Source organism: Danio rerio, chromosome 3, assembly GCF_049306965.1.
Source record: "Danio rerio strain Tuebingen ecotype United States chromosome 3, GRCz12tu, whole genome shotgun sequence".
NCBI lineage: Eukaryota > Metazoa > Chordata > Actinopteri > Cypriniformes > Danionidae > Danio > Danio rerio.
The window spans coordinates 6683390-6706558 of NC_133178.1; the positions used below are offsets into that span (position 1 = coordinate 6683390).

General features: G+C 38.7%; 2 protein-coding genes across 3 annotated transcripts; both read right to left on the reverse strand.

Moving 5' to 3' along the window:
• Positions 1-645: 645 nt before the first annotated feature.
• trim35-23 (tripartite motif containing 35-23) lies at positions 646-9082 on the reverse strand. The gene is made up of 6 exons (NM_001044961.1): positions 8463-9082; positions 5146-5241; positions 4714-4944; positions 4614-4636; positions 4421-4539; positions 646-1145 (listed from the first exon to the last, which is right to left on the reverse strand). The coding sequence occupies exons 1-6, from the start codon at positions 8859-8861 to the stop codon at positions 658-660; spliced, it is 1356 nt and encodes a 451-aa protein (NP_001038426.1). The 5' UTR covers positions 8862-9082; the 3' UTR covers positions 646-657.
• A 3341-nt stretch (positions 9083-12423) lies between these two features.
• trim35-22 (tripartite motif containing 35-22) lies at positions 12424-22139 on the reverse strand. Of its 2 annotated transcripts, XM_073942183.1 has the most exons (7): positions 21328-22139; positions 19117-19212; positions 14802-15032; positions 14702-14724; positions 14509-14627; positions 12882-12951; positions 12424-12807 (listed from the first exon to the last, which is right to left on the reverse strand). In XM_073942183.1, the coding sequence occupies exons 1-7, from the start codon at positions 21724-21726 to the stop codon at positions 12705-12707; spliced, it is 1041 nt and encodes a 346-aa protein (XP_073798284.1). In that variant the 5' UTR covers positions 21727-22139; the 3' UTR covers positions 12424-12704. The 2 variants fall into 2 exon arrangements, with proteins under 2 accessions (XP_073798284.1, NP_001038423.1); NM_001044958.1 differs by having other exon boundaries at positions 12462-12951; positions 21328-21884.
• Between the last annotated feature and the right edge of the window lie 1030 nt (positions 22140-23169).

The window sequence follows — 23169 nt, forward strand, 5'->3', positions numbered from 1 at the left end:
TGTAATTATTAAGTTTTGTTCAGGTCCCACGGAGTGGCACGGTGGCTCAGTGGTTAGCACTGTCCCCTCACAGCAAGAAGGTCGCTGGTTCAAGTCCTGGCTGGGCTGGCTGTGTGGAGTTCGCATGTTCTCCCTACACATTTTCTACACATGCTCCAGTTTCTCCCACAGTCCAAACACATGAGCTATAGGTGAAAAGGTGAATAAATTGGCTGTAGTGTATGAGTGTGAAAGTGTATGGGTGTTTCCCAGTACTAAGTTGTGTCCGCTGTGTGAAACATATGCTGGAATAGTTGGCGGTTCATTCTGCTGTGGCGACTAAGCTGAAGGAAAATGAATGAATGAGGTCGTAATTAATTGGTTGAAGTGTGATCAGAGTTGGAGCAGAACTCTGCAGCAAGGCAGCTCTCCAGAAACCGTGTCGAGTACCCCATGCAATAGGCGTTTGGGCTCAGTATGCTTTTAGTGTGAGTGCAAAGTGCACCTTAGCACTGTTCAGAAGACTTCGATCAGTCTTCTATTAATACAGGAGTTTACTGAAAAAGTCAGTAATCAATCGATCAATCAACTTTATTTATATAGCACCTTATTAAAACAATTTTTGGACCTGCCACTGTAAAAGAGCGATCATCACATTGTTTATACCAGGATAATTGTTTATACCAGGATAGGTAAGATCCTTAGAGCAGAAGACCAACAATAGAAGAAAGGAAAGACAGACTCGGTGAAGGTGGTTGTGAATGTGTGTAGATGTGTGTTTGTTACAGGATCAGAGAAAGACACTGTTCCTCTGTCACAGTCCAGATCAACTCTCACACACTCAAAATCCTGTTTAACACGAAAACCAGTACTGACTGTACAACCATACCGCACACACCAGACACCGGTGTTAAAGAATTTTTTTCCCTTCCTCTGGTTTGATGCTGTAGTGACTCCAAGACTCCAGAATTGACTTCCTTTGACCTCCACATCCCAGCAGTGTTTTCCTGAGGTAAAACCCTCTGAACCCAGAACACAGTACATTTGGTCAAACCTCTCTGGATTATCAGGAAGAGGTTCGATGTCGTCTCTGTCCCTCACACTGGTCAGATCATCAGACATGTTGAGAAATGGGTTTGCAGTGTTTGGATCCAGAATCACAGGAGCTGAAGAGACACAATCAACAAGACTGCTTTCATGAGAGAGAAGTTATAAACCAAGAGAATTTAGGTGTTCACAGTATCCCTACAGTTACATTACTTGCATTGAGAATTTATTAAGATAATTGTGTTGGTGGTGTATATTATTCATCCAAAGGCAGATGTATGCAGTATAGACCTTACTATGAAGTATATTGAGAAGCATTTTCTGAAATTTCATGTCAGTTTACACTATCAAAGATACCAAAGAAGTGAACCATACCATATAATAACATAGAATGACAGAATTACTTTTAAACAAGACGTTAAAGATGTTTTTTTTTTTTATTTAAAAAATTTGTTCATTTGCTATAGTAATAAACCTGCAGGTATAATCATATCCTGTTTATAGAGAGGTTAGAAATTAACATTTATACACAAGCATTTATGTATATAATGCATCTTGTTCATTGGAGTTGACGAGGTCTGAGTACTGATCCGTATACAGGAATTACAGTTACTTAAATGCTGGTCGTAACCCCGCTTCTCACAGTTTTTAATAACAATCGCACCCCACCTCCTTGTTCTTTAGTACCAGTTTCCTCCACACACACACACACAGAATAGGCGTGCGTTGGTGGTGGGAGGAGTGCGTTCCACCAGTGCCGATATACAGCCATATTGCCTTGCTACAAGTGTGATATTGCGTTTATACAACAGTTTGACGGCATAATTGTGTATAAAAAACCAAAATCAAACACAGAAAGTCTCAATAACCCTTTTGTATGAGGAAGTACTTTGTTCCGCGTTGAATTCAAATCATAAGCTGACAGTTAAACAGCTGAGCAAGCATCATTTAAACTTTAGATCCGTAGAGTCTGCCAGGGCTGGACTGGGGCAAAAAATCAGCCCTGGCATTTTGGGCCAGAGCGGCCCACTAAATTCAATCAAAATGCCATCTATCTATGCACGTCCAATATTTTTATCAACTCAAATTCTATAAAACACCATAAAAGCCATATATATTAAATAAATAAATAAATACAAACTTTAATCTCAATTTAATTTCTGTAAACTGTCCATAAAGATATTTGTTGAGTTCTAAAAAATATACTATTCATTCATTTATTTTTCTTCACATAAGTCCCTTATTTATCAGTGGTTGCCGCAGTGGAATGAACTGCCAACTATTCCAGCATGTTTAGCTTATTCAATACACTATACACTCAGCCTATATTCAATAATAAACATAACAAAAACTGCCTGCTAATGCATGGGTAAATCTTCAAAGGGAACAGTGTTACATTTTAGCCTCTTTCATCTCATCCTGCTTTCTGTTTCACTATCTAAACAATGAAAACATAATATAAGTCAAATTTGTTTCATTTTGATATTATGATTTACAGACACCAAACAGCCTCGTGCAGCTGCATTTTTATATGAGCGTCATCTCCACTCTGCATATTTATAACAAAACAGGGCTTAAATATAACTGCCTCCTTTCATTTTCATTGAAAAGAACAAACTTTACCCCGTCTCTTTTGCAGAATATCAGTTTTAATAATCAATAATGGCCATTATAACAGTATAACGTACATTAAATTTAAACGATAAAGGTAAGCAATCAGTCAATGTGCAGAATCAGTGTATGTGGTTACATAAATTAATATATTAGCTGATCTTTGCACTCAGCCAAAAAAGTTAACTGAGAACAAGTGATTCAAAAGACATAAGAGTTGTTAGATAGAGACAACAAGATGAATATCACGTTTAACAACTATAGTGAGATCAGATCCAGCAGATGAACTGTCTGACATGCACTATACTCTCACCTGGGGTTAATGCTCACCCGCTGAATTATTGGCTGCAGCTCTAGGCAGAGTGTGTGTGGTCACGTGATTTGCGTTTTATCCTTGTACTAGAAAGAACAGAGAACTTTTCAGAATCGCTAAATGAAACGCCGGTGTATTTCCCGCGATTTCTCTGCGCCTCCCTTGCGTTTCTTCTCTCTGACTCTCGACTATTTTGACAAATACACACAGACGACGCACGCTCACACGGAGTCCAAAATAGGAGTTTGTGATTGGGCCAGACCAATGTCAATACAGAAAAGAGCCAATGGGCTGCAGAGTGTCACATGGGCCGGCCCGGTCTGTCTGTCCGGGAAAAAAGCATCTTACTTTCAGAGAGTCACAGATCACAGCAGCGTCAATCAATAAGGCAGAAAAAAACCATAGGCTGGTAAGCCTTTTATGGGCCGATCAGATCATAAGACGATGATCAGCCCGGCCCAAAAAGTACGTCGGCCCACCAGGAAAGTGCCCGGTTTGCCAGATGGCCAGTCCGCCCCTGGAGTCTGCTTTTTGCTGGCTGTATGTGTGCGGAGTAAAACACAAAGGATAAAGAGGCTTTACGAGTGCTGATATTACTTAAATATGTCACGGCTATCAGCCAATCAGATCCGAGAACCAGACAGAACTGTTGTGTGTGTGTGTGTATATATATATATATATATATATATATATATATATATATATATATATATATATATATATATATATRTGTATATATATATATATATATATATATACACACACACACACACACACACACACACAAACACACACACTAAGTCTTATGTCTAAGTCCAAGACCCCCTTTGATTTTTTTTTCATTTTTTTTATATTTCCCAAATGATGTTTAACAGAGCGAGGAAATATTCACAGTATGTCTGATAATATTTTTTCTTCTGGAGAAAGTCTTAATTGTTTTATTTGGGCTTGAATAAAAGCAGTTTTTAATTTTTAAACACCATTTTAAGGACAAAATTATTAGCCCCTTTAAGCTATATATTTTTTGATAGTCTACAGAACAAACCATCATTATACAATAACTTGCCTAGTTAACCTAATTAACCTAGTTAAGCCTTTAAATGTCACTTTAAGCTGTATAGAAGTGTCTTGAAAAATATCAAGTAAAATATTATTTACTGTCATCATAGCAAAGATAAAATAAATCAGTTATTAGAGAGAGGTTATTAAAACTATTATGATTAGAAATGTGTTGAAAATATCTGCTCTCTGTTAAACAAAAATTTGGAAACAAATAAACAGGGAGGCTAATAATTCTGACCTCAACTGTATATGTATGTATATATATATATATATATATATATATATATATATATATATATATATATATATATATATATATATATATATATACATACATACAGTTATTCCACAAGCTTAAATAAGTTCTTCAGACATTACCTATATATGAGCAGAGATATAGAGACTCACTGTAGTGGACGATGTCCTGCATCTTCTTCCAGACTCTGAACGGCAGGTTCCCCAAGTAGCGAGACACATGAATCAAAGCTCCAGAAGGCGTCTGTGGATCCGGCTGTGAGATCTGGACTCTGGAAGAACATTCAGGAGTCAGAACTGCAGGATTCAGAAGCAGAGAGAGCAGAGACACCAGCAGATCACTCACCTTTCCATCGAGACTGGAAACTCCTGCAGAACAAACACACAACTGATCATCAAGAGCTCAATCCATCATCAATCAATCAATCACTGATCTGAAATCAGACCTTTAGAAAGCAGACGTCATTGGCTTTCAGCATCTCCTCCGTGTCTTTGATCGTGTGTGAAAGAGCTGAGATGTGTGTGTTCATCTCCTCCAGCTTCTCCTTCATCATCTGCTTCTTCTGCTCCTCTTCCTCTCTCAGTGCAGTGATTGTAGCTTCTTCTTCATCTCGGAGAAACTGATGAAGCTTCTCAAACTCATGTTTAACCTGACGCTCTGTGTGATCGGCTTGAGACTGAAAGCAAACCACAATGTTTAATAATCAACAAACATCAGCATCACATCATAAATATACAAAATAAAGTCAAAATCTCAACATTAAATATCTTAAAGCTAACTGATGCTAACAAAAATAATTCACTGGAATCTATTAAAACAAGTCAAATTTGTGTCTCCAGCAGCTGTAATGAAAAAGACTCTTGATTCTGTTTCTCACCTTGATGTGTTGAACTGTTTTCTCAAACTCTGCTTGCATTTTTTCATTGTGTTTGAGTTTCTTTTGTAAAGACTTCAGTGCTGTATTGAGCTTCTCCTAGAGTTGAACAAATAAAAACACCAAATTACTGTGAAGAAAACTTAGTGATAATATCTTGTAGAGCTGTGATTTACAGTATTTATGTGGACATCTCCAACTAAACTTATTCAGAATAAAATTTACAGGCTCATTTTGTTTTAGCTTTATATTAATTAGGCCTTAACTACTATGTTTTATATTTATAATTATAAATATAAAACCCCGGGCGAGGCAGTGGCGCAGTAGGTAGTGCTGTTGGCTCACAGCAAGAAGGTCGCTGGTTTGATCCTCGGCTCAGTTGGCGTTTCTATGTGGAGTTTGCATGTTCTCCCTGCCTTCGCGTGGGTTTCCTCCGGGTGCTCCGGTTTCCCCCACAGTCCAAAGACATTCGGTACAGGTATATTGGGTAGACTAAATTGTCCGGAGTGTGTGTGTGTGAATGTGTGTGTGGATGTTTCCCTGAGATGGGTTGCGGCTGGAAGGGCATCCGCTAGGGTTCAAACTTGCTGGATAAGTTGGTGGTTCATTCAGCTGTGGCGACCCCAGATTAATAAAGGGACTAAGCCGACAAGAAAAATGAATGAATATAAAACCCCAAATCAGAAAAAGTTGGGACAGTATGGAAAAAACACACAAAAAATATAGTAATTTCTAAATTTATTTTGACTAGTATTTTATTACAGACAATACAAAAAACATTATTTACTGTGTACCTAGCGGGTTCACATGATCACCAGTTTGCCAACAAATATGTAAGAAAATTACTGAAATGTTTAAAAACAATGCTCCTCAAAGAAAGATGGGAAGACATTTGGAAATTTCATCTTCAACAGTGCAGAACATCATTAAAAGATTCAAGGACTCTGGCGGAATTTCAGTAAGTAAAAGACAAGGGCAGAAGTCTAAGCTGAACAACTGTGATCTCCAATCCTTAAGGCGGCACTGCATCAAGAATCCTCGTTCATCTATAAACGATATCCCCGCATGGGCTCAGCACTGCTGTAACACACCTTTGTCAAGTACCACAATACATAGTTACATCCACAAATGCCAGTTAAAACTGTACTGGGCCAAAAGGAAGCCCTATGTTAACAGTGTCCAGAAGAGGCATCTGGGATGGATCACCACACAGTGGAAAGGTCTAGTGTGGTCAGATGAATCTGTATTGCAGGTATTTTTTTTAGAGAATTAGACGCCTTGTGCTCCAGACCAAAGAAGAAAAGGCTCATTCTGACTGTTGCCAGCAATAAGTCCAAAAGCCAGGGTCTGTCATGGTATGGGGTTGTGTCAGTGCCCTTGGTAAAGATAATTGTCACTTCTGTGATGGTATGATTAATGCTGAAATGTACATAGAGATTTTAGAGCACAATATGTTGCCTTCTTTTCCAGGGACACCCGTGTATATTTCAGCAAGACAACGCAAAACCACAGTCTGCACACGTTAGAAAGTCCTGGCTGTGGAGGAAGAGGATACAGGTACTTGACTGGCCTGCCTGCAGTCCTGACCTGTCTCCAATAGAGAATGTGTGGTGCATTTTCAAGCACAAAATGTGACAACAAAGACCCTGAACTGTTGCCTACCTTAAGACTTGTTTACAGGAAGAATGGGACAAAACTACACCTGAAACACTTCATCACTTGATGTCTTCAGTTCCTAAATGTCTTTTAAGTGTTGTGAAAAGGAATGGCAGCATTACTGATCCAACTTTCATGAAATGTGTTGCAAGAACCAAAATTGGAATACGTGTTTATTTAGAAAGAAACAATAAAAATCATGAGGAACACATTAAATAGTGTTTGTTGTATTGTCTGTAATAAAATACAAGTCAAAGTAAATTTAAAAAACACAACTTTCTTTTTTTATTAGCGTTTTTTCATACTGTCCCAACTTTTTCTGATGAGGTTGTAAATACAATGTACTTACTGTGTTCACAATGTATTGCAGAACACTTCTGGTGCTCTTGAAGTGGTATTGGGGTAAGGTTTGGGAAAGGTGTGGTGGTATGGGTAGGTTTAGTGGCGGATTTAGGATTAAATTGTAATTGCATGTAGGTTTTTATTCAAGCAAAAGTACAATGTAAAAACGTGTTACACAATAAGTACATTGTAACAAATATATAATTTCAGTGTAAGTACACATTAGTTAAGGCCACAATATAAAGTGTGAATGTTGTATTAATGTTGACAAACTAAAGCTGTTCTGAAAAGAAGAATGATATCTGATTTAACTGATATCTGTGCAGGGGCGGACTGGGACTAAAAATCAGCCCTGGCACTGTAGCCACACCAGCCCACATTACTACACCAACACAGCCCCATGCACGGACACGCACATTCACTACTTATTTTGGTGTACAGATGGTGAAATAATATAAGCAGTTCCATATATGTAATAGATATTTAAACATTAAATGTATGTGACTGGAACAACAACGAATTTATATATGCGATCATTCATTCATTTTCTTTTCGGCTAAGTCCCTTTAATAATCTGGAATCACAACAGCGGAATGAACCGCCAACTTGTCCAGCATATGTTTTACGCAGCAGATGCCCTCCAAAGTGCAACCCACTGTGAAACCCCTATACACACACATTCACATACATGCACTATGGACAATTAAGCCTACCCAATTCACCTACAGCACTTGTTTGGACTTGTGAGGGAAACCAGGAAGAAACCCACGTGAATATGTGTTGGAAACACCAACTAACCCAGCCGAGGCTCGAAAAAGCAACCTTCTTGCACCCCTCCGCTGCCCTCTTTCGAGACTATTTCTGTTAATTGTATGCATTTCGGCAGAGTTTTACTTTTTTTTTTTTTGCTTTCTCTGAGCTTTTCGGCACCTCCTTTCCTTTTTTATGGTCCATTTCTGACAATTACCTTGTGTTGCACCTACTGTTTTTTTGACATTCTAGCCAGATTTTGGGTCAGCCCAACTAGAAACCAGCCGGTCATTGCTGATTGGGCCAATGCTTAACATTTATTATTATTACTATCATCATCATCATCATCATCATCATCATCATCATCATCATAATACTCACATCTTGCAAGAGATAAAAGCTGCCTGCATGTAAAAACAATACAAAAAAAAAAAAAAAAAAAAAAAAAAAAAAAATTGCATACCGGCCCACATTTAAAAAATGGTCCGGCCCTTCTGGCATTTGCCAGAATTGCCAGATGGCCAGTCCGCCCCTGTATCTGTGTTCATGACCAAATACTTAAATTGTCTTACCTTGTATGAAGAAACCACTTCACTGATGGGTCTGAATTTGTGATTGTCGTGTTGTTTGGAGTCTCTGCACACTAAACACACAGGCTGTTTGTCCTCCAGACAGAAGAGTTTGAGTTTCTCGCTGTGTAAACTGCAGATCTCCTCAGATCCTGATGAACATGTCAAATTTCTGTCTTTCAGAAGTAACTCACACATGTTTTTTAATATAAGATTAAGAGGAGGATCATCTCTTGAAGATTTCCTGCAAACAGGACACTCCTGAGTTTTCTTGGTTCTCCAGAACTGTTGAAGACACTCTTTACAGAAACTGTGACTGCAAGATAAAAGAACAGGATTCTTGAAGATTTCACAGCACACGGGACAAGAAAGTTCTTCTGCAGACACATTTAGTGAAGCCATTTCCACTGTTTGAGCTGCAGTAATCTGAACCTGACTTTCACTTTCTGAATGACGTGTTAAAAATGACAAAGATCTGCTGCCTATTCAGAAATAAACATCTCAAAAATGCTTCTTGAAAGTGTTTGTTGTGATTGTCTTCATTCTCCAATGATATATGATTTTTAGAATCCAGTACAGAAATGAAGAGAGTCAGTGTGACAGAAAGCAGCAATAATAAGTCAGTCTCTTCCTGTTCAAAGCTGTAAAAGGGCGGAGCTTCTGATGTTATTTAGGTGTGTGATGAAACAGGTTAAACAACATCAGGATTCCAGGTTAACTTTTAACAAAACACATTCAAAATGAACTCAAATTGAAACTCTTTTAAACACAATGCTGCAAAAACTATAATCAACAAAATAAAGAAAACTTTTAATAAGGTTTTCAGGATTACTTAAAGTTCACAGGCAGGTTAGTTTCATTCAGGTTGGAGCTGAACTTTGCAGAAAGAGCCAAAGCTGATCAGACTTGACAAATAGCATGTTATCAAATTAAATAAAATGAGTTAGAGAAACGTGAAGTAAACATCTTCAAAGTTGATCACACTTCAAATATGAAATTCTTTATATTTGTAGGATGCACGAGTTGTACCTTTATTGCTAAAAGTAAACCTGTCACCAATGTGTACTTCTACATTGTGTGAGCACCTTAACCCATGACACATCACCACTGTACATGCACTCTCCGGCAACTTTATTAGGTACACATTAATAGTAATTCAATTCTTCAATTCAATTCAGCTTTATTTGTATAGCGCTTTTACAATGTAGATTGTGTCAAAGCAGCTTCACATAAATGGTCATAGTAACTGGAACAGTGTGGTTCAGTAACTGGAACAGTGTAGTTCAGTTTTTAGTGTTTAAGTTCAGTTCAGTTCAGTTTAGCTCAGTTCAGTGTGATTTAATCATTACTGAGAGTTCAAACACTGAAGAGCCAATTCATTGATGCGTAGCTCTACCAATCCTGAACCATGCGAGGCAGTGGCGACAGCGGAGAGGGAAAAAAAACTTCACCTGATGGGAGTGAAGAAAAAAAACCTTGAGAGAACCGGGGTTGGACCCGCTTTTTCCTTCAGAACTGCCTGAATCCTTCGTGGCATAGAATTAACAAGGTGCTGGAAATATTCCTCAGAGATTTTGCTCAATATTGACTTTATAGCATCAGACAGTTGCTGCAGATTTGTCAGCGGCACATTCATGATGTAAATCTCCTGTTCCACCACATCCCAAACGTGCTCTATTGGATTGAGGTCTGGTGACTGTGGAGACCATTTGAGTACAGTGAGTACATTGTCATGTTCAAGAAACCAGTCTGAGATGATTCACGCTTTATGACATGGTGTGCTATCCTGCTGGAAGTAGCCATCAGAAGATGAGTACACTGTGGTCATAAAGGGATGAACATCGTCAGCAACTATACTCAGGGAGGCTGTGGCGATGACACGATGCTCAACTGGAACTAATGAGCCCAAAAGTGAGCCAAGAAAATCTCCACCACACCATTACACCACCACCACCAGCTTGAACCGATGATACAAGGAGAATGGATCCATGTTTTCATGCTGTTGATGCCAAATTCTGACTCGACCATCTGAATGTTGCAGCAGAAATGAAGATTCATCAGACCAGACAACGTTTCTCTCTAATCTTTTATTGTCCAGTTTTGGTGAGCCTGTGCCAATTGTAGCCTCAGTTAAGAGGTCTGCAAATTTCCGAATAAATCGCGGGAGCGGTCGGTAACGGGTTTAATTTGGGACGGGAGCGGGCTGTCTAGCAATATTGCGGATATTGCTATGCGAATGAGAGAGAGAGACAGATTTGCCTGTGTGTGTGCTTGGTGCTTGTGTGTGTGTATGTTAGTGCGCGCGCGAATGAGAGAGAGAGAACTTTCCCAAATAGCAAAATACACTCGGGCCAGTTGTGGCTAGATTCTCGCCTGCCAGAGACTTACCACTCAGCCCGGCTCCGGCTGCCGGACTCGGGCCGGATGCTTGTGGACTTACTGCCCAATTCACTGGCCGATGCGGAGGCCGAATCAATCGGCCCGAGAGTAATGTGTGCTGCGGCCCGGAGCGACTCTTTTATTTATACATTAAACCTTTTGGTATTACATTGGTACTTGATACATGGTATTACAAAACTTCGAGTTGATATAACAGCAAACGCCTGTGTGTCTGCTTGGTGCTTGTGTGTGTGTGTGTGTTAGTACGCGCGCGCGTATGAGAGAGAGAGAGAGAGAGAGAGAGAGCTTTGTCTGTGTGTGTGTGCTTGGTGCTGTGTGTGTGTGTTTATACAGACAGCTTGGCTGTCTGGACTGTACGGCTGGGTGATTTTCGGTTTTGTTCTCCCCCGCTCTTTAGCGGGATCGGGCGCGGTGGGCAGAAAACGGGGCGGGTCGGGCAGCGGGACAACAAATTCTTAATATAAGCGGGAGCGGTCGGGTTCGGGCTAAAACCTGGCGGGAGCGGGCGGGATCGGGATACAAAATTTAGTCCCGCGCAGATTTCTACCTCAGTTTCTCATTCTTAGCTGACAGGAGTGGCACCCGGTGTGATCTTCTGCTGCTGCTGTAGCCCATCTACCTCAAGGTTGTACATGTTACATGAGTTACTGTTGCCTTTCTATCAGCTGGAACCAGTCTGGCCATTCTCCTCTGGCCTCTGGCATATAATGTACAAGAGGATTTGTGCATTGTGTCCATGTTTGGCCTGACATTCAGCCTGTGCAGCGGAAACTGTAGTGGTTACCTTTCTCAGTCCTTAGTGAGGTGTCCGAGCAATTACAGATTGTTTAACAGAATATTCAAGACTGGATTGAAGATGCATCAGTGTGGGTCTCCCCATTAGTGGCCAAATAAGAAAGGGATTCATCTCTGTGTTGAATTACATGAGCCTAACAAGGCAGTGGTAGTGAACAACTTTCCTCTTTACATATGCAGGAGTTGTTTACAAAGCTGTGGATCAACATTGTTTTCCACAATAGACCTCCAAAGTGTTCATTCCCAAGCAGCATCAAATGAGAAAAGTCCAAACCATACTGCATTTAGTAGCACACGTGATGAACTGACTTCAGAATTCTTTAAAGGTCAGTATGGAGATCATTGCTACTTTGATGACACCATGGTCATGGATCCAATGCTCCAGGAACATCATATACATTTTCAACCTGTGCTGCCATAAACTGATGAAGCAGGTCTCAAATTAAACATGGTAAAGTGGCACTTCAAACAGTCAGAGCTGTTATTCTTGGGTCACAGACTGTCTGAGAGGGCTTTACACCCTGATACTTCTCATATCTCTGCAGCGTCTGCTGCAGTTACCTCGTGTTGATGGAGTTAGTCTTGTTCATTCCTACCTTTCCAGTCATAGTGTTCAGAATTTACACCACATTACACTGCAGTGATAGAGCCACTGCGTGTATTATTAAGGCCAATTTTACAACATTATTTTGGTCACCTGAGGCTCAGGAACTTTGATATACCCTTGTAATGTGGTTTATAAGTATGAAGTGTAACTCATTCATTCATTCATTTAATTTCGGCTTGTTCTCTTTATTAATTCGGATTTTTCACTGACCACTGATTGGTAAGATCTTCAAAGCGATAGGACTATAGAAGAAAGGAAAGACAGACTCAGTGAAGGTGGTTGTGAATGTGTGTAGATGTGTGTTTGTTACAGGATCAGAGAAAGACACTGTTCCTCGGTCACAGTCCAGATCAACTCTCACACGCTCAAGATCCTGATTTACAGTATAGCCAGAGCTAATAGCTGTATTATATCGCACACCCCAGACACAAGTGTTAAAGAAATCACTCCCCTTCTTCTGCTTTGATGCTGTTGTTACTCCAAGACTCCAGCCTGAAATCTCTTTCACCTCCACATTCCAGCAGTGTTTTCCTGAGGTAAAACCCACTGAACCCAGAACACAGGGATAGCTGTCAAATCTCTCTGGATTATCAGGAACAGGTTGATCTTTCCCACTGTACCTCATACTGGTCAGATCATCAGACAGTTCGAGATATGGATGAGCAGTGTTTGGATCCAGAATGACAGGAGCTGAAGAGACACAATCAACAGCTGCTTTTATTCTGATGTTCATATCATGATCAAGAGTGAACAAACACTGATTATTATGAACTATGACACTCGTCCTGTTGATCAAACACATCAGACATGTTCTTCTGATCACTGTCACTGTTATTAGTTACACACTCATTTTCATAACATAGTTTAAAAGCATCAGATACAAACACTATGGGCTCTACTTTAACGATCTAATCACAGAGTGTAAAGCGCATGGCGCAAAAGCAACAAGTGACATTCTTGCTGTAAGGCTACAGAGCTAACCACTCGGCCACTGTGCCACCCATCTAGGAAAGGAGTAGGAATAGGGGTGGAAAGGGGGATTTTTTTTAAAGAAGATGACTGTTGTATGGAACTTAGGGTATTTATAGTGGCTTAGGAATCGTCTGATTGGTGAATCATAAATTGAATCATGCGGGACCAGCCGCAAGCAATCTTGAGCACCTGATCCTTTAGAAATTAGTTTATAAATAAATTTCACTAAGTGAAGAAAACTGAACACTTTACTAGCGAGAAAATGGTTAAACAGACCATCTACAGCGCAAGAATAAAGAATGTCTCCTCCATCCATCCTCCTCTTTACTTTCTCCTTCTCTTCACTTTTACTTTTTACTCAGTCCTTCACTTCGTGTAGTATGGAAATGGAGTTGTACACTCCACTGAAGACATCCATTAGCCTACATAAATAATTTTGTTTGTTAAGTGCAAAGATTTGTATCAAAACTATTTCTAAAGTTAGTTCTAGTTTCAAGTTATATCTAAACACACGTCCTATGCCCCATATGGTCCGAAACCTAATGGACAAATCTAAGCTTGTTTTTATTAAAACAAATAAAAATATGCATATAATAAATACAATTCTTGAGACTTACCTGAGCTCAAACTCCCCTCTCGCCAAACATGCTTTATTAGCAATCATCAGCTAAGTGTGAACTCTTGAAGTGCGGTTTATTTATAAACTGATTTTGAGAGGATCACGTGGTCATGATTGATTAGAGAGAAGAAGAACGCCACTGATTTAACCCCCTTACCAGACCAGTCAGCATTTCCGTGCTGAATTTGCATGTTCTCGCATTTGTTTTATGTGCATTCCCCGGTTCCCTCCCACGGTCCAAAGACATACATCATAAGTATATTGACTAATCCAAAGTAGCATCTTTGACCAACTCTTAGCCAGCTATATCTCAGCTATTCCTAATACATTTAAAGGTGGGGGAGTTCTCGAGACTTGCCTGAGATTAAATTGCCCTCTCGTTCTTTAAACGAGAGGTAGCTTCAGGCTTGAGGACATTCTAAACGCTGGGGTCTTTCCCAAGACAGCATGCCAAACTTGTTTTATTGTTAATCATCAGCTGTGAACTCTTAAAATAAAGAAATGAGAAACATGTAAACTCGTCCCTAGATAAATGGTTAAAAATTTTGTGCATCATAATTGTCATTTACAAAAAACTTTACACAGTATTTCACTTTAAACTAGTATAAGTACTTCAGTGAAACACTGTTTGTGTGAGCAGAGATGTAGAGACTCACTGTAGTGGACGTTGTCCTGCATCTTCTTCCAGACTCTGTATGTCAGGTTCCCCAAGTAGCGAGACACATGAATCAAAGCTCCAGAAGGCGTCTGTGGATCCGGCTGTGAGATCTGGACTCTGGAAGAACATTCAGGAGTCAGAACTGCAGGATTCAGAAGCAGAGAGAGCAGAGACACCAGCAGATCACTCACCTTTCCATCGAGACTGGAAACTCCTGCAGAACAAACACACAACTGATCATCAAGAGCTCAATCCATCATCAATCAATCAATCACTGATCTGAAATCAGACCTTTAGAAAGCAGACGTCATTGGCTTTCAGCATCTCCTCCGTGTCTTTGATCGTGTGTGAAAGAGCTGAGATGTGTGTGTTCATCTCCTCCAGCTTCTCCTTCATCATCTGCTTCTTCTGCTCCTCTTCCTCTCTTAGTGCAGTGATTGTAGCTTCTTCTTCATCTCGGAGAAACTGATGAAGCCTCTCAAACTCATGTTTAATCTGACGCTCTGTGTGATCGGCTTGAGTCTGAAAACAAATCACAGACACATTTAATAGTCAACATACAAAAACATCACATCAAAAATATTTAAAATAGACTTAAGTACAGTTAAACCCAGAAGTTTACAAACATTTTTTTTAAAATAAATGTCTACATTTATTTATTTCTACATATAAATTCTACATTTACAAATTTACATTTGCTAAATGCCAGAATAATGAGATAATTGTGTTTTAAGAATTTTATATTAATTTCTAGACAGTCAAAAGTTTACATGTACATACATTTCCTTGGTATTTTTTTTAGCTTTGCTTTTAAACTGTATAACTTTCAAACATTCAATGGTCAAATGTTTTGGGTATCCTTCCACAAGCTTCTCACAATAGTTTGAAGGAATTTTGGCCCATTCCTCCTGACAGAATTGGTGTTACCGAGTCAGATTTTTTGGCTGTCTTGCTCGCACAAGCTTTTTCAACTCTTCCCACAAATTTTCTATAGGATTGAGATCAGGGCTTTGGATTGGCCACTCCAAAACATTCACTCTGTTTTCCTTAAAGCATATATTAACTAATTTGGCAGTATGCTTAGGGTCATGGTAGACCCATTTGTGGTCAAGTTTTAATGTCCTGGCTGATGTCTTGAGATGTTGCTTCAGTATTTCTACATAAAGTTCTTTCTTCATGATGTCTTCTATGCTGTTTAGTGGACCAGTCCCTCCTGCAGCAAAACAGCCCCACAACATGATGCTGCCGCCCCCATGCTTCACAGTTGGGATGGTGTTCCTAGGCTTGTAAGCTTTCCCCTTTCTCCTCTAAATGTAACACTGGTCATTATGGCCAAACAGTTTAATCTTAGTTCCATCAGACCACAGGACATGTCTCCAAATATTTTTTTTTTTCCCAGTGTAATTTAGAAAATTGTAATCTGGCTTTTTTGTTGATTCTGGCTTGTTGATTTTCCCATGTTGTCACACAAGGAAGCAGTGTGTTTGGGGTTTCCCTTAAATACTATTCTACAGTTCCAGTTGTGCTTCCAATTAACTCAAATGTTGTCAATTAGCCAATCAGAAACCTCCAAATCCTTGACACCATCATCTGAGCTTTTTCAGAGGCATAATAATCTTATTGTATGTAAACTTGACTTACAGGAAAAGTTATAACAATCTCTTTAATATTTCTCTCTCATTATTCTGCTATTAAGCACAACAGAAACAAATGTGATCATCCTAATTTACCTAAGTGAGAAAAAGTTCAGTTAACATCTGACTTTTTTATATGGTTATGCGTCTTTTTATACAGTGTCTGTAAACTTCTGGTTTCAACTGTATATAAAAGATCCAGAAGCCAACTGATGTTTATCATTAGCAAAAGTCACTACCTGGAATCCATTATACCAAATATAGCAAGTCCGGAGTTGGAAAGTAATGAATTACATTTACTCACGTTACTGTATACAAGTAGTTTTTTTGTGAATTTGTACTTTTTAGGGCAGTGTTTAAAATCTTTACACTCATTGCTGAGTCTTGTTATCTGTTTAGTAATTGCGTGTTTTCCTTGCCTTGCCTTCCGTGTTTTGAACCTTTGCTTTGTTTGATTATTCCTGTATGCTGCCTGCCTTCTGACCATTTGCCTGCTATTTCGACTACGACTCTGGATTGCCCTCATACATCTGCTTGCTCCTGTGTTGATCATTGCTTGCCTGACAATTCTGTCAATAAAACCCTGCATTTGGATCCTCACCCCTGTTGTCAGTAACTATGTTTGTATCCAAAAATGCAAATAAACTTTATGCGCAAAACTAGATTATTGCATAATAGTTGTGCGAATGAAGCAGCGTTTCCATCCAATGAGTCAAAGCAAACAAAGTTGTCACTTCCTAATTAACTGGTGCCAAATATCAACAGTAAAAACTGCACTTGCTGCAGTAGGAGAAGCTGCATCAATCTTTTCTAAATGAATGCGCCTCAGAAGACAATTCTGACAAGCAGTGAGCGCGCATTGGCGTTTGAAGGTGTCAGAAACGAAGCACAGGCGCTCTTGATTCTGGAGGTCATTAACAATATAATAACACATACTGTAACAGTAAGGCATTTTATAATTCAGTTCAATTCAGCTTTATTTGTCTATAGCGCTTTTACAATGTAGATTGTGTCAAAGCAGCTTCACATAAATGGTCATAGTAACTGGAACAGTGTAGTTCAGTTTTTTAGTGTTTAAGTTAATTTCAGTTTAGCTCAGTTCAGTGTGATTTAAAATCATTACTGAGAGTTCAAACACTGAAGAGCAAATTCATCAATGGGTGGATCTACCGATCCTGAACCATGCGAGGCAGTGGCGACAGCAGAGAGGGAAAAAAACTTCACCTGATAGGAGAGTGAAAAAAAAAAAAACCTTGAGAGAACCAGACTCAGTTGGGCACGACCATTTTAATTTCTCCGCTGGCCAAAAGTCTTGTACAGAGCTGCAGTCTAAGCGGTGGAGGCTGGCCAAATGACCAAAACAACATTTCAGATGTTTATAATGTGCTCACCCTGACACTTTATCCATTCACACACACATTTTAAGCATCACATGACCTCTGTTAACAAAATCACATGACCTTTTTTAATGCTCATGATGGAGTTTGTGCGATAAAAGTGTTTCCATCGTGCACATCTTTTCTTATCGAATAAAAAGTTTATCCTACCCAGTTATGCTCATTAGTTTTTTATGCACATTTTCAAAATTTATGCGCATCAAGGCGTTTCCATCAACTGTTTTTTTTTTATGCGCATTTGCAAAATAAAACCTAAAATAGGTGGATGGAAACATAGCTAGTGTCACATCCCTGGTTACAGAAGGCTCAGCATTAAGTGTCTAAGTGAGCCGTATATATGTGTGTGTAATCAGTACTTTGGCAGCATCAGCTGTGTGTTTGGATTCAGTCAGGATCAGGAACCGGTTGTTTGTGTGTGTGTGTTGCATGACTGGGTCTTGTAGTCTATTCTGCCCCTACTAGGATGACTGCTAAAGTGCTTGTGCCTGGCTAGCTCAACAGATAGCTAACAGGCTCCTCCAAACAAGACTAGGACGCCAGATGTTCAATGAGTTTATTTTACTTGAAAGAAGCACTGTAAAACTAACCATACAAAAAGAATGTCAAAATATTATCCATGCAATTTAAGTATTAAATGCAGATTTAACATATAGCTTTGCATACAAGTGAGTAATCTTACTGTTTTATTCTTTAGGAAAAGACATTTCTATACATGTTTCTTTAAATTACACTCCAAATGAAGAAAACAAAATACTCACAGATTTATATTTTCAAGAGCTTTTGTAACATAAACTCGCATGGCAGCAAAATACAGGTCTGTTGAATCTCCTCCATTGCAACACTAACTACAGCAAAACTAGAGGTACAATCCAGAGGTACAAACTTAATACAACTCATTTTTTTTCTATGGCCACTAGATGTCACTCTTGAATGTTTTGCTAAGATCAGCACATAGTCCATAAATGGCGAATTTGTAGTCCTTTAGCGGTCTGCAGCTACTAGATCGCTAGTGATCATGACAATTACATTCTGCCCAACTGTGTTTGTAACATTGCTAATGTTCCTTAGCTCCAGGATTAGATATTAAAGTGGGCTTGGAGCAAAATTGTCTATATGCACAATTTAGCTAACACTGCAGATGTAGCATTAGAATTTTTTGCAAAATTGTTAAATATGCTTCCTTGTCCTCATTTGTAAGTCGCTTTGGATAAAAGCGTCTGCTAAATGACTGAATGTAAATATAATAATCTGTAAAGTATTTTGAAGAATTATATAATTTTTGGTTATTGGTCTTTAATTTTAAAGTTGTTTATTTAAATAAAAACAATTGGAGAGTTATTTCCTTCTGTCCCTTTTGAGAAATATACTCTTTACTCATGAGCACATTTTTAATGATTTAATTTTAACTTTCACTTGAGTAGATTCATAGACATGTAAGTTTACTTTTACTTAAGAATATTTTTTGAAGTAACAGTACTTTTACTTTAGTAGAAGGTTTTTATACTCTACACCTCTGAGGAAGTCATTGCATCTCCTGCAGCTGCAATGAAAGTGACTCTTGATTTTGTTTCTCACCTTGATGTGTTGAACTGTTTTCTCAAAGTCTCCTTTAATTTTTTCCTTATGTTGAAGTTTCTCTTGTAAAAACTTCAGTGCTGTAATGAGCTCCTCCTGCAATTGAATGATTAAAAATATATAAAATGCATTATGACTGTGAAGAGAAGAAATCATTTGGTGCTGTGATTTATTCTACAGTATTTTATAAGCACATTTCCAACTAAACTGATTCATAAATTAATATATACCAGGGGTTCTCAACTGGTTTGACCATGGGACCCACATTTTTCATGGTCATCAAGCCGCGACCCAAATTTTTAGGAATTATAATATGATTTTAGGAATTATAATTCATTTGTATTTAATTGTTAACATACACAACTAGTGACTGATAAATTATGAGAAAATCACCAAGGCTTACAAATAAACAATATTTTACTGCTGTCATTTAACAAAATGTATCAAATTATAGAAATATTACAGAGTAAAAATGCCAAATACTGTAAACAGTGGTAAGGGTGAGGAAAAGTTAAGTTACTATTAACTAAACTGAACTGTTTATAAAACATTAACACTGATCTGGTTGAACTGAACAGAAACCAGCAAACTGAAGTAAAATTATTAAAAAAATCATAACCATTTTATAATAATCAGCAGTTATTTGCTGTTCTGTTTTTGTGTGGGCTTTCTTGGCCTTTGCTACACGGTGAGCACAGTAAGATGTACTTGTTTTAAACATGAAGATGATCGGCACTTTTGTGATGCCCTCAGCTATTAGAGTCGTCTAAGAAAATAGTCCACAGGTTTTTCCTTGCTACTGGGATGTTTGGTTTCTAAATGTCATTTTAATTTAGGTTTCATGCTCTCTTGTGAAAGCACCTCACTACATATGACACACTGAAGTTTTAAGATTTTCTTGTCGTCAAAATATGTAAATCCACACTTTACATATTCGGGGTCGTATTTGCGCTGGAAATTCACATGTCAAAAGAGTATATGCCGAGCTAACGTTAGTGTTGTTCCTATACTGATAAACTTCCGGTGACCTGTTATTGTGAACTTTTTTCCCCTTTTATACAGTTCCTTTTACAGCATCGATGTTGTAATGTCATTAAAATACATTCATTTAGTTGCTCAAGCGTAAAACGAGAAAAAAAGCCATTTACTCGTGTAACGACGGGGAGTGACACCAACAACAGAAGGTAGGATCCAAATGCAGGTTTAATCGTAGTCAGGCAAGCAATGGTCAATACAGGTGTAAACAGATGTATGAGGGCAAATCCAGAGTCGTAATCGAGGTACAGGCAAAAGGTCGAAAGGCTGGCGGCTAAACAGGATAACTAGGATACAAAGCTAGGTACTAACACGGAGAAACAAGACAGGGAGAAACGCGTTGTAATGTCACTTAACAGTAAACAAGACTCGGCAACCTGAAGGGGTGAATGTGTGGCTTATATAGTGTGTGTTAATCAGTCTCTGAAAGTACTCAGGTGTGCAAATGTAATCAAGCTAGATGAGTGAGCAGGCGTGAGTGTCTAGGAGAAGTGCATGTGTGCATATGTAGTCCAGAAGAAGGCAGATATGTAGTTTTATGAGTGAGTGTTTACCAGCAACATCTGGTGGTTGTTCGCTGGTGAACATGACAACTCGCACGCGCCCCTCAGAATCAGCAGGCTAGCGCAGAAGCTCCATTAAATATACAGGGGTAAAATAAATGCTCATATTATAAAGACATGGCGCGGGGAATGTAATTTAATGCAGTGCTTCTTGTATAATCTGAGGCCCACTTTATATCAAATATCACGCCAGTGGAGATCGCTGATTTTTAAAGAAAACAGACCTTAAACACGCCGGTTTTTGCATTGCAGTTCGCCAAAAGCGCTTAACCCAGGTTACTGGCAAATTAAAAGCACGCGCATTTCAAAATAAAAGTCCGATATAAGCAAAATAAGTTAAATATTAAACTTTTGTTGCTTGTTTTTGATCACACACTCCACGACCCACTGAAAATGTTCCCGCGACCCACTTTTGGGTCGCAACCCACCAGTTGAGAAACACTGATATATACTGTAACATAAAACAACAGTGTAATAAATCAAAGTGCAGCTTATTAAGACTATTTGTTTTATAAAACAAAGAGATACTCAATAACAACTCCTGTGTAAAAATATACTTGACCAAAATGCACAAGATGCAACTGGTCAGTTATTACATCAGGTCTTGTCTTACCTTGTATGATGAAGCCACTTCACTGATGGGTCTGAATTTGTGATTGTCGTGTTGTTGTACAGTAACACACATCACACACGCAGGCTGTTTGTCCCCCAGACAGAAGAGTTTGAGTTTCTCACTGTGTAAACTGCAGATCTCCTCAGATCCTGATGAACATCTCTCATTTCTCTCCTTCAGGAACAACTCACACAGGTTTTTTAATGTAAGACTAACTGGAGGTTCTTCTTTTGATGATCTTCTCCGGCAAACAGGACACTCCTGAGTATTCTTGGTTCCCCAGAACTGCTGAAGACACTCTTTACACACACTGTGACTGCATGATAAAACTACAGGATTCTTGAAGATTTCACAGCACACGGGACAAGAAAGTTCTTTGAATACATTTAGTGAAGCCATTTCCACTGTTTGAGCTCCAGAAATCTCAGCTTTACGTTCACTTTCTAAATGATTATAAAAAGTAAACAAAGATCTGCCACCTGTTTAGAGACAAATATCACAGAAATCCTTCTTGAATGGGGTTTCTCTTCATTCTTAGCTGATTTCCAATTGTGTTTAATTCCCGTATAGAAATGAAAAGAGTCTGAGTGACAGAAAGCAGAAATAATAAGTCTCTTCCTGGTCAGAGCTGTAAGAGGGCAGATCTCTGATCTCCTTTTGTGTGTGTGATAAAACAGGTCAAACAACTTCAGGATTCTAGTTCAAATTTTAACAAAAAACATCTAAAAAAAACTTTATAAAAAAATTAACTAACGAAAATTAAAGGATTTTGACTCTTTAATTGCCAAAATTCACAAATAATGTCAGAGATTTGGTGTAAAAAACAAAAAAAAAAAAACAGAAAATTACATATTTTAATATAAAAAGTAATTGTGGACTGGATTTTTAAACCTTTTATCAGTCTTGGACATCTGAACGTTTAGTCACAATATTTTTTGTTGTTTGACCCTTAAAGCCAAGGTACGCATTCACCTTGAGAACCTCATCTCTGTTCCCAGGCCCGGATTGGCTAATCGGGAGGACCGGGAGAATTCCCGGTGGGCCGGTCTGTTTTTTGGCCGCGAGGGCTGATGTCCCTAGCTCCAGAATCTGTTGCTCTCAGCAGTCACACTTTTTAAATTAATTATTATTTTTTTACTTGACCACAGTCTTCATATTATTCTTATTTTACCGCAGCTCTGCTCTTTTTATATATTTTCTCGCAGCCTGGTTAATGATGATATAACTCAGACGAGCCATCTCTCGATGCACAGCTGTTGTGGTCCAGTGGTTAGCACGTTAGGTTACCACACTGCGGATTCGTGTTTGAACCTCGTCTGAGTATTTTATTTTTTTTTTTTTTCATTTTTATTGTTAAGACATAATACTGTAAGGGTTGTTGAACATTTGAAGTTCTAAAGCAGCTGTTTTCTCAAAAAAAAAGACGTGATAGTGTAATTAGAAACTGAATTGTAAATGTCCTTATTTTAATATAGTCAGTCGTGAACTGAGGTGGGCCGGTCTGAGGCTTGAAACTCCAGGGCTGAAAAAGAGTCCCACTCCGGCCCTGTCTGTTCCCTAATGCAATGACTTCAGTTTTCTCTTTCTTTAACTGAAGAAAGTTTTGGCACATCCAACTCTTCAATAAGTGTTAAATGTGTCAACAGGGCTGTAGTCATTTGGTAATAAGGCTAAGTAGATTTGAATTTCATCAGCATAGCTGTGGTAGGAGTTTTGGTTATTTCTTATTATTTAGCATATACAAGTTGAACAGGAAAGGTGTCAGAATCGAGCCTTGTGGAACTTTGATCACTGTGATCTATGGTCACCCATACTGACATAGTAACCTCTTTCTTTAAGGTA

What these genes read in the sequence shown, in the direction of transcription:
- trim35-22 (NM_001044958.1), bottom strand. Translation starts at nt 21,726, where the DNA reads ATGGCTTCACTAAATGTATTCAAAGAACTTTCTTGTCCCGTGTGCTGT. An exon ending in AAACAGTTCAACACATCAAG is followed by an intron (nt 15,033 to 19,116) that starts GTGAGAAACAAA and finishes ATTTGTTTTCAG; the next exon opens with ACTCAAGCCGATCACACAGA. An exon ending in ATGACGTCTGCTTTCTAAAG is followed by an intron (nt 14,725 to 14,801) that starts GTCTGATTTCAG and finishes TTTGTTCTGCAG; the next exon opens with GAGTTTCCAGTCTCGATGGA.
- trim35-23 (NM_001044961.1), bottom strand. Translation starts at nt 8,861, where the DNA reads ATGGCTTCACTAAATGTGTCTGCAGAAGAACTTTCTTGTCCCGTGTGC. An exon ending in AAGTGGTTTCTTCATACAAG is followed by an intron (nt 5,242 to 8,462) that starts GTAAGACAATTT and finishes GTTCAACTCTAG; the next exon opens with GAGAAGCTCAATACAGCACT. An exon ending in GCAGGACATCGTCCACTACA is followed by an intron (nt 1,146 to 4,420) that starts GTGAGTCTCTAT and finishes GTGTCTCTTCAG; the next exon opens with CTCCTGTGATTCTGGATCCA.